The sequence below is a fragment of the Tenrec ecaudatus genome, chromosome 12 (genome assembly GCF_050624435.1).
Source record: "Tenrec ecaudatus isolate mTenEca1 chromosome 12, mTenEca1.hap1, whole genome shotgun sequence".
In the NCBI taxonomy this organism is placed as follows: domain Eukaryota; kingdom Metazoa; phylum Chordata; class Mammalia; order Afrosoricida; family Tenrecidae; genus Tenrec; species Tenrec ecaudatus.
In genome coordinates, this window is record NC_134541.1 from 133,848,183 (window position 1) to 133,862,030 (window position 13,848).

General features: G+C 47.0%; 1 protein-coding gene across 5 annotated transcripts in view; it reads left to right on the forward strand.

The window, feature by feature from the left end:
- Nucleotides 1-13,848, forward strand: part of AUTS2 (activator of transcription and developmental regulator AUTS2) — a 1,157,636-nt gene that overhangs the window by 481,292 nt on the left and 662,496 nt on the right. For all 5 annotated transcript variants that reach the window (XM_075564998.1, XM_075565001.1, XM_075565000.1 and 2 more), the window contains exon 3: nucleotides 8,483-8,584. In XM_075564998.1, coding sequence (XP_075421113.1) covers nucleotides 8,483-8,584 — 102 coding nt within the window. The remainder of the gene's footprint in view (nucleotides 1-8,482; nucleotides 8,585-13,848) is intronic.

Consider the following 13,848-nt stretch of genomic DNA (forward strand, 5'->3'; position numbering starts at 1 on the left):
TGGTGGCGTAGTGGGTGACAGGTGGAGTTGCTAACGGGCGAGGTCGGCAGTTCAGACTCACCAGTCCAAGGGAGAAGCATGCTGCGATCCGCTCCCGTATCAGAAACCCCAAAGAGATGCCCTGCTCTGTCCTCGAGGGTCAGGGTGGTTCAGAATTGACTTGCTGGCAGTGGGTTTTTAGTGGGTTATGGGCAAAGGATGGTGATAGAATTCCTAAAGTACTTGTATCTTACTGCACATACCGTTTAATCTCAGGGATTGGATTACCCCGAATGACCTTGGCCTACTTCCGTAAATAAAAAGAAGAGACGCTTTTTGATTTGAGTTGAATTCATGGGATTTTACAATATGTAAACACCCTCATTGGAAAACACACCCGTGTACACTAGTTTTTGAATGCTGCCCCCATCTCACCGATTTCCCTTGTACCCAGGTACAGATTAATGAGATCTTCTATTCTTGTAAAAAATACCTGTCAGATTTTTTGTGGACTATCTATTAAATTGTTACCAAATTCATTTTGTTGCATTTAATTCAGTTTCTTTTTAATTTAGGACGTTTCTTCATGCAGCCCCTGTTTTGGTTTTCTTTAGTCTCACAAGTTGGCAAACGATCAGATTGCTGTATGTTTTAATCTTCGGGACAAATTTGGTTTAATATTTAAAAGTTTAAATGTTTTAGCTATTTGATTATGGTTCTGGAAAATGTACTATAGAACATGTTTGCTGCTATAATTTAGTAATGCGTCCATCATGTTTTTGTTAGTTCTCATGCTGGCTTTTAAAAAAATATCTGTATAGTTATTCATAAAAAGTATGTCTCTTGTGTTTTGGGGGGATTCTCCCCAGTTATGTTCTTCATTACTAATTCTGAAGTATTACAGATTCTAATTTGTGTTCTTGTATCCTTTTTAAAGTGCCCTTTTTCATTTTCACTTTTCGTATTAGATTTTTTTGTTCCCATTTAGATCAGTTTAAGTATACTATTTTTTTTCTTTTATTTTTCTGGCTAATCAAAAATGCATTAGATCACACAATAAATATCCTGTAGTCCAGATTAATTATATTTTTTCCGGCTTATATTTATAATTTTCACAAAATTCTTAAATGGCAGGTTTGTGATCGCCTCTGTGATCCAATTGTCTTTGTAGACAGATTTTATTTTTTTAAACAGTCCCTATTTTTTTTTGGAAATGAAAATCCGAAATCATTTCTCATCTTGGAGAAAACAGAAACTACCAGGGTGTTTTGCTGCTTAGAAGGCGGGAGCCTACGGGCACAGAGAAGTGCCTCCACAAAAACCCGTTGAGCGTATTGGCACAATCCTAAACCATTGCCATGAGGACTATTTCAGTCCCCAGAGGAACACTGCTGTCTGAAACGCCCCCTGCAAGGGGACTTCCATGAGTGCCTGGGAAATGGAAAGAGACGAGGAAGGAATACTTCCTGAACCCCGCCCACGGAAGGAGACGCTTTAGACCACCTCTTCTGCAGTGTCCTGCAGAATTTACATCCCCATTCTCCAGCTCCTGGTATGAAGTTAGTGTGTAGGGTTAATGACACCTGGTGGGCATCCAGCATGCTGTTTGGAATGGGCCTGGCCAAGCTGGCAAGTGATTGGCAGGTGTGCACAGCACCCTTCCCCTGCTCTCAGTCCAGGGTGACAGGCTCTGTTAGGTGCTCATTAGCAGTGACAGACAGCCGTGGACCATTGTCTCCCTAATGAACAACTGGACTGCGATCACAGTGTCAGGGCTTTGCAGGACGCATTGTGGACCATGAAATCTAAGGAAAAGCAAAAATTGGCTCCTTTTAGTTGCTAGAGTTTGATAATATCGATGATAACATCACTGCCAGTCAGGCCGCATCCTAGCTGCCTTTTGTTTTGTTTGGGGCAGGCTCTGGTCACTCAGCTGTGTGGTTGCACTGATGTTGGTGGTGGTTCCGAGTCAGAGTCACCCTGTGAACAACAGAATGAAACACTGCCCACTGCCCAGCCCTGCATCGTCCTCCTACTATTCTCGTGTGGACGTGCAGTGTTACAGACACGCTGTCTGTTTATCTTGTCCAGGGCCTTCCTCTTTTGGGATGCCACCCGATTTTACCAAGCATGATGTCCTCTTCCAGGGACCGGTCTCTCCTGACGACATGACCGAAGTATGACAGGGCAAGTCTCTCCGCCCTCGCCTCTGAGGAGCATGCTGTCTGTACTTCTTCCTAGACAGGATTGTTTGTTCTTGGGCAGTCCCTGCTCCTATTTTGCCCATCGAGTCTCTCAATCCTGCCTCTCGAGACTTGAAGTTGTTCCCGTTTAAGAAGTGCCGAGTTTGTTCTTCCTTTCTGGCTGCCTAGCTGAGGGCTTTGCACAGGTCCTTATAAAACAGTCGAACTGGTCTCCTCACACTGCCCCTTGAACGTTTCTGTTCAGCCCTTTGACTTCCTCGTTTCTTCCATTTGCCTTGGCTGTTCTACAACTCAGAGCAAGTTTCAGAGTTTCTTCTGATTATCACTTCAAAATATCCGTTTGATAGTTTCTTTCTTCCCTGTTTTATGTATTTTTTGTAAAGGCGCTTTTGGCTTTCACCGTGAATGATGTTCTTGATGTCCTCCCACAGCTCAGCAGGGCTTCTGTCATTTGTGTTCCAGTGTGTTAACAAAAATCTGTTCTTGGGGGATGTTCTCACAATTCAGATGGGAGAGACTCAAGGTCATATTTTGGCACTCGTGGACTTATTTTAATGTTCTTCAGCATCAGCCTAAACAATTGATGATTGTTCACAGTTAACCCTGGGCTGGTTTGAGCTTCTTCTCCGCTGTGTCTTCCCCCAGATGAAGTCAGTGTGATGTCTGCGTGTCCCATCAGGAGAAGTCCATGAGTGTAACCACAGTTACTGTTCCTGAAAAACGATATGTGCGATGCATGATTAAGTCGAAAATTCTCGACAATGTTTATCATGTGATCTCCGGCTTTGTTTCTTATCACCAAGACCAACTACTGCTCCTCTCTCTTTAGTTTAAGCTTTTGCATGGCAATCACCAATAATCATTAATGCACCCGTTTCAGCATCATTAGCTTGAATGGTTGGCGCACACAGTGGCATCAAAGCTGCATGTCTTGGATTTCCTTGAAAGCGGATCTAATCCTTTCACCGACAGCGTTCTACTTCAAGATAGGTCTTAACATGTCCTCTTTGGTGATGAATCTAGTGCTATTCCTTTTGATGGGGCCATTCCTAAAATAGCCAGCCACATGATTTTCTATTTCCAAGTGGCCAATTCAGTCCATTTTGGCTCATTCACACGTAGGATATTGATCTTTATGCATTCACTTTCATTTTTGATGACTTCCAATTTTCCTAGATTCATACTTCTTACATCCAAGTAGGTTTCTACAGCTGTTCCTTCTCATTGTGAGTAGTGCCTCATCCGCCAATCATGGTCATGAAGGCTTCCCTCCCACAGGCTTTGCTCCATTCGCGTCATGGTGGCCAGCTCTTCTTGGACAGGGCAGCTCATACTCGGTCATATGTTGAGTGCTTTCTGGCCAGTAGGGCTCATCGTCAGGCGCTATCTCCAGTGTTTGCATCTATTCATTAACCCTTCAGGATCCGCCAATGTGTCCACGCTATCCACTGAGTTTTCAGTGGCTGGATTCTTCCACAGTGGACAGCTGATTCCTCCTTCTGTTTGTTCTATGCCTGGAAGCTCAGCTGAAATCTGTTCACTTTGGGTGACCTTGCCAGCATTTGGAATACAAGTGACATAGTGGCCAAGTCACAGCAACACCCAAACCACCACATGACGCCAAACCGACGGCCGACTGTTGGTGTCATTGTTTTAATGAGAGGAGACGTCTGGAATTCGAGGGGGGCTGCCAGCGCAAATCAACTCACTGCTGTTGAATCGCAGAGACCCTGTCAGACAGGGAAGAACGCGCCCCTTCAGGTGTCTGAAGACGTCAGTCTTTCAGGGAGGGAGTAAGGAGCCCCCGGTTTCGAACTGCAACTGCGGAACTGTGTTCAACAACCTGACACTTCACCCCCACCCCCCGCCCCCATACGGTGAGGGGTGAAGGAGGATGATGTAAGATGGGGAAATCATAACCTATAACTTGTCGAGGGTTAGTGAGGGAAGGGAAAGAAATGGGGAGCCGATATCAGGGGCTCAAATGGGAAGAGAATGCTTTGAAAATGATGATGGTGGCCCATGTGCAAATGCACTTGACACACTGGATGAATGTATGGATTGTGCGAAGAGATGTAAGAGCCCCCATAAAAGTACTTAATAAAAAACAAGGTGGTCTTTTTCACTTAGTGCTTCTGTATTCTTTGTGCTCTATTGAAATAAAATATTTCTGATGGCTTACAAAAAAGGAAATGCCGTCTTTATTTGTTTGTTTGGGGTTTGGGAGAAAGGCTATTGAAAAACGCTTATTGTAAGAAACCTCATTGCATCCGTTATAGAGAAGGCTTTCTTAGACAAGAGCGACCATGGCTCTTGGTCGAATCAATGCACGCAGATCAATGTTTCTCTGAGTTCTTTAAATGTTTAAGCCAGCACCTGGCCTTTGCGATGCCTCGTGGTTTTAGGTAATAGCTGGGAATTTCAGGTGAAAAGGATTACAGCTTCTGCCTTAGTTATGCAATCCCAAATGTTCCACCGGATGTGTCTTAGGATGCCGCGGTGGAAATGTATTCATGGGATTAGAATTGAATGCTCTTTTGCCTGAAATCTAGTGGTTTAGCTTTAGTACTTAACTCCAGTCAGTCCATTTCTTTGAAATATTGAGCTGTCTGACAGCTTAAAATCCTGTTTCCTTTAAACTTGAGCCCGGCTTTGGAGGAGAAAGGGGCTGGCGTGGGGTGGGTTTTATGTAAGGCTGTCTGAAGTGCATCTGTCGAAGTACTTTTCCTGGCAGAGTGGGGCGAGGTTAGCGCACTACCCTGCTCAGCCCTTGCTTTCACGGAGCCATGCTGGCCTCGTGGGTTTTCACACGGGGTAGTTAGCAACCAGAGCAGCAGTTTGAGACCACCAGCCTCTCCACAGGAGAAAGATGAGGCTCGCCACTCCCACAAAGAGTGGCCAATGGGGAAACACTCCGTGGCACATGCTGCCCTGTCCTACAGGGAGGGCTACTATGAGTCAGAATCAACTCGAGGGCAGTGAGTTATGTTCTCCTTTGTGTGTGTGTGTGTGTGTGTGTGTGTGTGTGTGTCGTGTCCCCTCAGCCTAGATCAGCATCTAGTGAAACCGTTTTCAGCAGAGCCACGAAAGCTCCTCTTGAGCCTTGTCAGAGCCAGCCTCTCCTATCCATCAAGAAGCACAGAAAAGGTAGACGTCGGTCAGTATAAGACATGAAAAAAAATGTATAAATTATCCAGGGTTCATGAGGAAGAGATGGTGGGGGAGGGAAGGAAAAAATGAGCTGATACCAAGGGCTCAAGTAGAAAGCAAATGTCTTGAGAATGATGATGGCAACATATGCACAAATGTGCTCGACACAATGGGTGGATGTGTGGATTCTGATAAGAGCTGTACGAGCCCCCAATAAAATTATTTTTTTAAAGGAAGCACAGAAAAGACTCCAGTTCCTTGGCTTTATTTCAAGACTTGGGGGTCAGGGGAAGCCTGGACATCTTGCACCACGCATTCCCTGTCAGACGTGTATTTCTCAGCCAGTATGGGAATGAGTTTTCAGAAACAACTGTTGCCCAATCATCACTTAGCTGGATTCCTTTCTTTGGGACCACAGTTTGGGGTCCCCGCTTGATGAAAACTATTGTTTGGGTGTGGAGATTATGAGTGGACCACAAAGCCAGCATTTTTACATTAAACTTGAAAACCAAGAGGGACACGAAGATTTACAAATAAGAAGAGAGCAGTAAGCCATCAAGACAGAGGTTTTCGCCCTAAGTCCTTGGCTTGGTTCGAGCGAAGCCTTTTCCGCGGTTTGCTTCTCCATTCCTGCTCTTGAGGATAACTCGGAGAACCAGGTAGCGCTGATGTACTGCACGCCCAGGGCACTTCCAGATTTTGGTACTGAAGTAGGGATTGGGAGGGTGGTACAAGATCGGGCAGTGTTTCCTTCTTGCGTCCCTCGGGTCACCTTGCGTGGGCCTGACAACCGGCCTTTTTCAAATTCGTAAGTGTATCATGATGAGGAGCCATGTGCTCGTTAAACATGGGTGGTGCTTCGCTGAACGAGTAGCGGAGTGTGATTGAGTTCCTCAGAGTCCACGGTGGAGGAAAGGAGAAGTTTAAAAAAAAAAACCAAAAACTTGAAAGAAATTTAGCCCCGAAGTTCAGAGTAGGTGAGCAGAGCCCTGTAGATAAGAACGGGCGGTGAGGTGGTACCTGAAAATGAGAGTGGCATTCATTTTAGATTAAATCCCCCTTTATTATAAGGGGAGAAGCAGAAACTTGAGAATGACAATCTTCCCAACTTTTATTCCATAGTAATAATAAAAGGCTCATCCAGCCTGCATCCGAATTAACTTAGAATTAGCAGGTTTAGCATGAACTTAGGAGAAGACTAAGTACTTAGGGGCTCAGGAGGGTACAGAGTCAAATTAGCATCTATTTTCTGGTCCCCTTTGAAGAAGTCTGGCTGGAGAAAGAGATTCTAGAGCAACGTGATACACGTGGATTTTCAGAGAGCCTGTGAGACGTTGGGGGAGCTCACTGAATGGGAGGAAGTGGGGGTCCTGCTGCAACCGTAGGTGGTGCACTGAGGCCCAAAGGTGGCCATTAACAGCCACCCTCCATTGGCTTGGCGGACATCGCCCTCCTTGGCTGCAGAGACACCTGACGACCTGCAAGCTGCGCTGTTGCTACCTCGCACCTGTTCTGCCCTCCGAATCCCCTCCTGCTCAGAAAGGTGGGAACCCATGTGTAGACAGAGACTGTGTTCTGATCCCTGAGGCCACGCTTGGGTGTCTTCCGGCCTCCTGCCACGTTGCTCTCCCTGCCTTTGCTTTTCTGCCTCCTGTCCCCCACCCCCAAGGAATGCCTTACCTCAGTTTCTCAGCCATAGCACAAACCAAGGAAACCAAACACACGGCCCTTGGGTCAACTCCAACTAAAAGTGACCCTACAGGACAGGGTCGAGCTACCCCCGGGGGCGGGGGCAGAGTTTCTCAGGCTGTAACTTTTCACAAGCACAGAAAGCCTCATCTTCCTCCCTCAGAAGGCCCAGTCGTTTCCAACCGCTGACCTCCTGGTTTGTAGGCCAGCATGTAACCCACTACGCCACCACCTGCACCCAAAGCCTCAGCAATCCCTTCATCTCCCCGCGCCACCGGCTTTTTCACTGGCTTCCACTTCACATCATGCCCACGCATTGTTGGCTCTTGGGCCGCGCGCCCTGTCCCTGGCTGGCCTGCGCACACGGAGGAGGGCCGAGCGCCCTCTCCTCCCGCGTCTCGGTGCAGGCTCTGCGTCGTGTGACGTCATAGACTGATGGTCCATGTGTGAGTGACTGACTCGCAGTCTCCTCTAGACAGATGGTTTGCCACTCTACGCGTGGGTTCTTTCTTCAGCCGGAAAAGCAGAGCTGGGCGGATGGGTGGAAAGCAGTCGAATGCAGGCTGAATTGGAGCAGACACACTTTGCGTTTAGCGTTTTATTTGCCGCACTTAGTAACTGGCACAAGTTAGGCCCTTCATGCCTCTTGGTTGGATGAGTGCTGACTTGATTTGCTTAGGCTGTCGTTCTTAATCTGGTACTTCCATAGACCTGGCGGGAGACTTCCAGCGCGTTGTGTCCAGAGACTAGGTGATCGCATGTCTCTCCCAAGGAGTGCAGGCTGGCATCCCCGTGTCTCTTAACCTGAAGCTCTTGCGCTTTGTTCTGTTTCGGTTCTCGGTAGAGAAACTGAAGAAAACAGGGACTCAGAGTTGGTGTGACCCAGCTTCAGTGTCTTTGAAGTATAGGGGCCCTGGGTGAGGAGCCCTGGTGGCCTATTGGTTAGGCATTGGGCTGCTAACTTCAAGGTCAACAGTTTGAAGCCACCAGCCAATCTTCTTGGAGAAACACAATGCTGTCCACTCCCGTCAAGAGTGACCGTCTCGGAAACCTAAGGGGCCTGTTCTACCCTGTTTTGTAGGGTTACTATGAGTCAGCGTCAACTCAATAGTAGTGAGTTTGTTTCATGAACCTTTTTTTGTTGGTGGTGGAAAAAATCACAATGGAACTACAGGAGGGAAATATTCCCTCCGAAATGGCGTCTTGTTGAATCGTGGACCTCGGTTAGATCTTTCGATGCTGCCTCCAGGCTCCTCCTTCTCTTGTTCCTCACCCTGAAAGGCATCCTGCTTACCAGGACCCTCGGTGGCTTCTCCTACGATGGCCTCTCGACCCTCGGGGCTTAGAAATGAGAAGCCACTTCGGCGGGTCACCCGTGGCCAAGATCAAGGAACAGGAGCTAATAAGCCGTGTTGTGGGGAGACTCCTGACTCTCTCCCTTTTCTGCTCCTTTCTTCTAGCTCAAGCCCGGCCAGCACAGCTGCAGGGACAGCGACAGCGACAGCGACAGCGGAGAATCCAAGGCTTTCCACCGGAGCAGCTCTCGGGAGAGGCTCAGCGATGTAAGTCATTTTGGTTTTTTAAGAAAAAAAATTAAAGGCAGCCACGCATCCCTCCAGTCTGAATCTCCAGCACCCCCACTGTCTCAGACCTCTGCCTGTCCCAGCGTGGCAGCTTCTCCTTGCTCAGGGGGAGGGGGCCAGGGGCTACCGCCATGGGAGTCCCGCACTGACTGTGCCATGCTTCTTATCAGTCTGGCCCGAAAGGCGTCCTAAGGAATCACATGCAAAAAAAAAAAAAAGATATAAGCGTGTGTATGTATGTGTATATATGTGTATATGTATATATATATATCATATTAAATGAAGGGGGAAGTGCAGAGTGGAGACCCAAGGCCCAAGTGTCGGCCAATGGAGATCCCCTCATAGAGGGATTTAGGAGAGGAGATGGGTTAATTAGGGTGTGAGGTAATATCGATGAAGAACACAGCTTTCCCCCAATCCTGGATTCTTCCTCCCCGCAACTACCATGATCCGAATTCTACCTTGCAGGGCTAGATAGGACAGAGACTATACACTGGTACATATGAGGCCTGGAGGTACAGGGAATCCAGGGTGGATGATACCTTCAGGACCAAGGGTGTGAGGGGCGATGCTGGGAGAGTGGAGGGTGAGTGGGTTGGAAAGGGGGAACTGATTACAAGGATCCACATGTGACCTCTTCCCTGGGAGAGGGACAGCAGAGAAGCGGGGAAGGGAGACTCCGGATAGGGCAAGATATGACAAAATAACGAGGTATAAATTACCAAGGGCACATGAGGGAGGGGGGAGTGGGGAGGGAGGGGACAAAAAAGAGGACCTGATGCAAGGGGCTTAGGTGGAGAGCAAATGCCTTGAGAATGATTGGGGCAGGGAATGTATGGATGTGCTTTATACAATTGATGTATGTATATGTATGGATGGTGGTAAGAGTTGTATGAGTCCCTAATAAAATGTAAAAAGAGAAAAAAATGATTAGGGCAAAGACTGTACAGATGTGCTTTATACAATTGATGTATGTATATGTATGAACTGTGATAAGAATTGTATGAGCCCCAATAAATTGTTAAAAAAAAAAAAAGAATCACAGAGGCAGGTGGGGCTGTTTGCCACCTTAGTCACAAGAGACTGCAGATAGCGGCGAGGATGGCTCGCATGTCTGCTACAAAAGAGAAGGGACATCGGGTAGGTAGTGCGCATCTGAGAGATGACATCGGGTGAATATGGACTTGGTGGGGTTTCTGCCCCCCCCCCCAGGTAATGGTTAGTAATCTCCTTCTGTCATTTGATGACTTAGAAGGCATACCTGACCAACCACTTACTCAGGGAGAGAAGTTGGATTTCCTGGTGGGAATCATTGCGGAACTTTTCACACCTCCTGGGGGTCTCTCTTAGCCCTGAATCACTAGCTCTGCATTTCTGCAGTCTCCTACCATCAATGGGACATCACCCCACCCCCACATACTACTCCCCAGAACCCCCTGGCCATTTTTGGACCCTTTTGGGCTTCTCGGGACCCTAATCTGTCATATTTCAAGAGCATCGACCCATCTTTGCCCCATCAGAGCAACACCTAGAAACTCTTGTAAGATGGGCCAAGTAGGGAGATACTTGTATTCTTGATGCCAACAAAGCCATGTTTAGAAGATGGATGGAGGCAGTACCACTAAGGAGAGACTGTAGTTCAGAGTCTTGGAGAAGAAGACACCACAAACAAGGAGGAGGAAGAGGCAGAAGTTTTACCTCCTGGCCACCTTTTTCTGTGCTTTGAAGAGATGGGCATCCTTCTTGTGTGCAAGATGATCCCCTTAGTCACAGACATGACACTGGAAATCCAAACTCGCTGCTAATGAGCCGGTTCTGACTCACAGAGATCCTATAGGACAGGACAGAGCTGCTCCCTGTGGCTTTCTGAGACTCTTGATGGGAACATATTTTTTTTCCCTTAGAGCAGCCGATGGTTTGGAACTGCTGAACTTCGGGTTAGACGCCCCACGCTAACCAGTGGGAAACCAGGACTCCTGCGTAACAATGCCAGTGTGTGTGTTGGCTGGTTGATTTATTGGCCGACATCAGAAAAATTAAGCTTTATTAATATCCCCTGTGGAGTCATTTGGTGGTAGAAACTTTCATCGCTCTTGGCAGATCACTAAACAGTGTGATGGCTCCCGTTAACCCAGAGGGGCCTCGGCAGAAAGGCATGGCGATCTCCTCCCCAGCCACTGAACACCTGTGGAGCACAATTTCACTCGGAGACACACGACTCAGGACCAATTAGATGTCAACAAGTTTAACTGCCACCAAATTAATTCTGACTTGTCTCAACCCTCCAGAACAGGCTAGAACTGCCCCTGTGGGTTTCTGAACTTAATACATAGAAAGTGCATATAATTTAGCTAGGATGAACCCTGGTGCCATCGTGGTGACACATTGGGCTGCTAACCACAAAGTCAGCAGTTTGAATCCACCAGCTGTTCCACCAGAGAAAGACGATTCTTTCTACTCTTGTCAAGATTTACAATCTTAGACACCCGCAGAGACACTTCTGCCCTGTCCTGTAAGGACGCTCTGAGTTGGAATTGATTTGAAGGCATCTACTTTGGTTTGGATATAATCTATAAGCACACCTGCTTAAGAAGTTTAAGCTAAAAAAAATTTGGGGAGCGGGGAGGTTTGGGACCAAGAAGGCCAAAAAACTGCAAGCATCCGAATTTGCAGACCACTGTAACATACCGAGTCATTTCCTATGGACAGTCTCCAGCATCTATGTCTTTGAGCAGCCAACGTGAACAACCAGAAGAAGATCTACCTTTGCCCAGCTCCCAGAAGAGCAGCTGAGAGGTGGGGTGTGGTTGGATAGGTGAGATAGTGATTTCTTACAAGAATTGAATGGGATATGCCAAATCAATTATTTCCAGAGTATTCTTAAGGTCTTAATTATACATTGTGGTCTTCCCTGCTTTCTTATGTGGTAGAGTACCAATTATATAAATAAAGAATTCTGAACGCACTCTGTTCTGGGGAGTCTCGATGTGCCCACGTGTGTTATGCTTGTGTATTCATGTGCTTCATTAATTTTCTGGTCGAGAGAGCTACCATTTATAATCATAAAACCTCAGCACATTTTCTTACCTAAGTGGTTAAAGAATACTTCAGTGTTAAATGTTCTTCTGAGATCTTGTTGTGCTTTTAATAGAAGATCTCATTGTCTCTAGTTTTATGGAGATTATTATTGGGTTAGTTAATCACATTTTCCTGATAAAGTGGCGTAATTGAATGCCACATCAGACCAGGGGACAACAGCGCAGTTTTGTATCGTTAGCGAGATTTATTGACCGGCTTCTTTGAACACGTGCTGAGAGATCTCCAGCCATTTGGTCCAGGTTTTCCTCTCTTTGACGGTTAGACGCTCCAGCCACTGATTGCTTTCATGTCCGCGGGCCTCTGATGCCAGAGTCTTATCTGAGGCTCAAGGACGATCTAAAGTCTGCGGAGATGAAACGTCTTGACAAGTCTAAGTGAAAATGACTTCTTTGAAGCACCAGGGCACTTGCCAACACAGTATGTGACAGGCGACACATAGCCCACCCCATCCCAGTTTTTCTTGAAAGAGAATTAGCAGTTATTTTAAATGACTTTCAGTCAGGAGATGGGTTACAGACCACCACCAGATTCGTTTCTTCAGCTCTATCCCAGGTCTCCAATGCGCTTCTGCTCTCTTCTGCCTTCCTCCACATCCGGCAGGCAGTTACTGCAAGGCAGTGGCAACCCTCAAACATCACTATTCAGGTCTGTTTCCAATGACGGATGTTTCTTCTCATTGTGGGTCACGTTTTCCTGCTCGGGGATACGACCGGCCATTTTTTCCCTGCACATCAGACATTATGAATTTGGTCTTGTTTTCTGCTGGATACGTCTGGTCCCCATAAGTACTCATGAGCGTTGGTCTATGATGCGCTTAGTTATTTGGAAGTAGCTGGATCCATTCAAGGTTTGCTTTGAATGGTTTGGGGCGGAGGGCAGGTGTGGTGGGTGGGATCCAACCTGGCTTTTGTTGTCAGGTACCGTGAAGTCCATTTCTGTACCTCATTGTGATAGAGAAAATGCTACCTTTGTGAGGGATTTCATTTCACTTGGATCTATAAGTAACTCTGACGGAAGCAGCAGTCAAGAAATCCAAAAGGTATTGCATTGAGCAAGTAGACAACCAACGACCTCTTCAATGAGTTCATGAACACAGGTGTCATCTTGAGAACTAAGGTACACTCGACAGTGCCAATCACCTTATGTGCATGGCCAAGCTGGGCCATCGAATAAGGAAGACCAAAGGAGCAGGGTCGCCTTTGAAATCGTGTGGGCGAAGGATACTGGAGATCGAAGATCCCATGAGCTTCTAGAAGCATGAACAAACCTGCCCTTGAAGATGTCTGCCTGGGATGCTCCTTAGAAGCAAGGGTCGTGGGGTGTTGGCTCAAGTGCTTCGGGCATGTGATGAGGAGGGACCACTTCCCAGAGAAGAGCATCATGCTTGGTCAAGTGGAGGGTCAATGAGCAAAGGAAGATGGGCCGATACAGCGGCTACCACACTGGTCCCAGGGAAAGGCACGACTGTGAGGACAGTGCGGGACCGGGCGTGTTTCCATCCTGTGCACATCGGGTGACGATGAGCTGGACCTGCTGTACGGCCCCGACACCAAGAGAAGCCTTGAGTTGAGGCGTAGGTCTTTCCTAATACGGACGTATTCCATGCTGTGGCCTGAAAACGCGCCAGACAGGAATCTCAAGCAATTGCAAGGATCGTCTTGTGTACTTCCTTTCTCTCGAGGTCTCCATTGCCTGTTGTCCACGTTTTGAAAGCCTTTATTTAATTCATTTTACCCTTTTGTTTGTTTTGAGTTGCTTAAAGCAGGAGGGCAATTCTGTTGCTGCTCCACGATGCCTGTTCCTGTTTGTCCAACTGAGATGAAAATTCCCATCAGTGTTCCACCCATTTTGGCGGTATTTTTAGAAGCTTGACAGATGAGACTTGGTCTCTAGGGAAACTAGGCAACATACTACAAGATGCTAGCATTTGTTTTGTTTTAATTTGGGCAGGCAAAAAGAGTTCATTAAAAAAAAAAAGAATTCCTGAGGCGGGGGAGGATTTGACTTATGAGTCAAGATGAAAAGAGCCCAGTGTGCTTGGCTTTTCAAAATTACATATTCCCAAACCACATTACCCAGAGGCAGTAATTGGCCACGGGGACTTTCCGATTGTCCGCACCAAGGAGACATGGTAACCTCTTGAG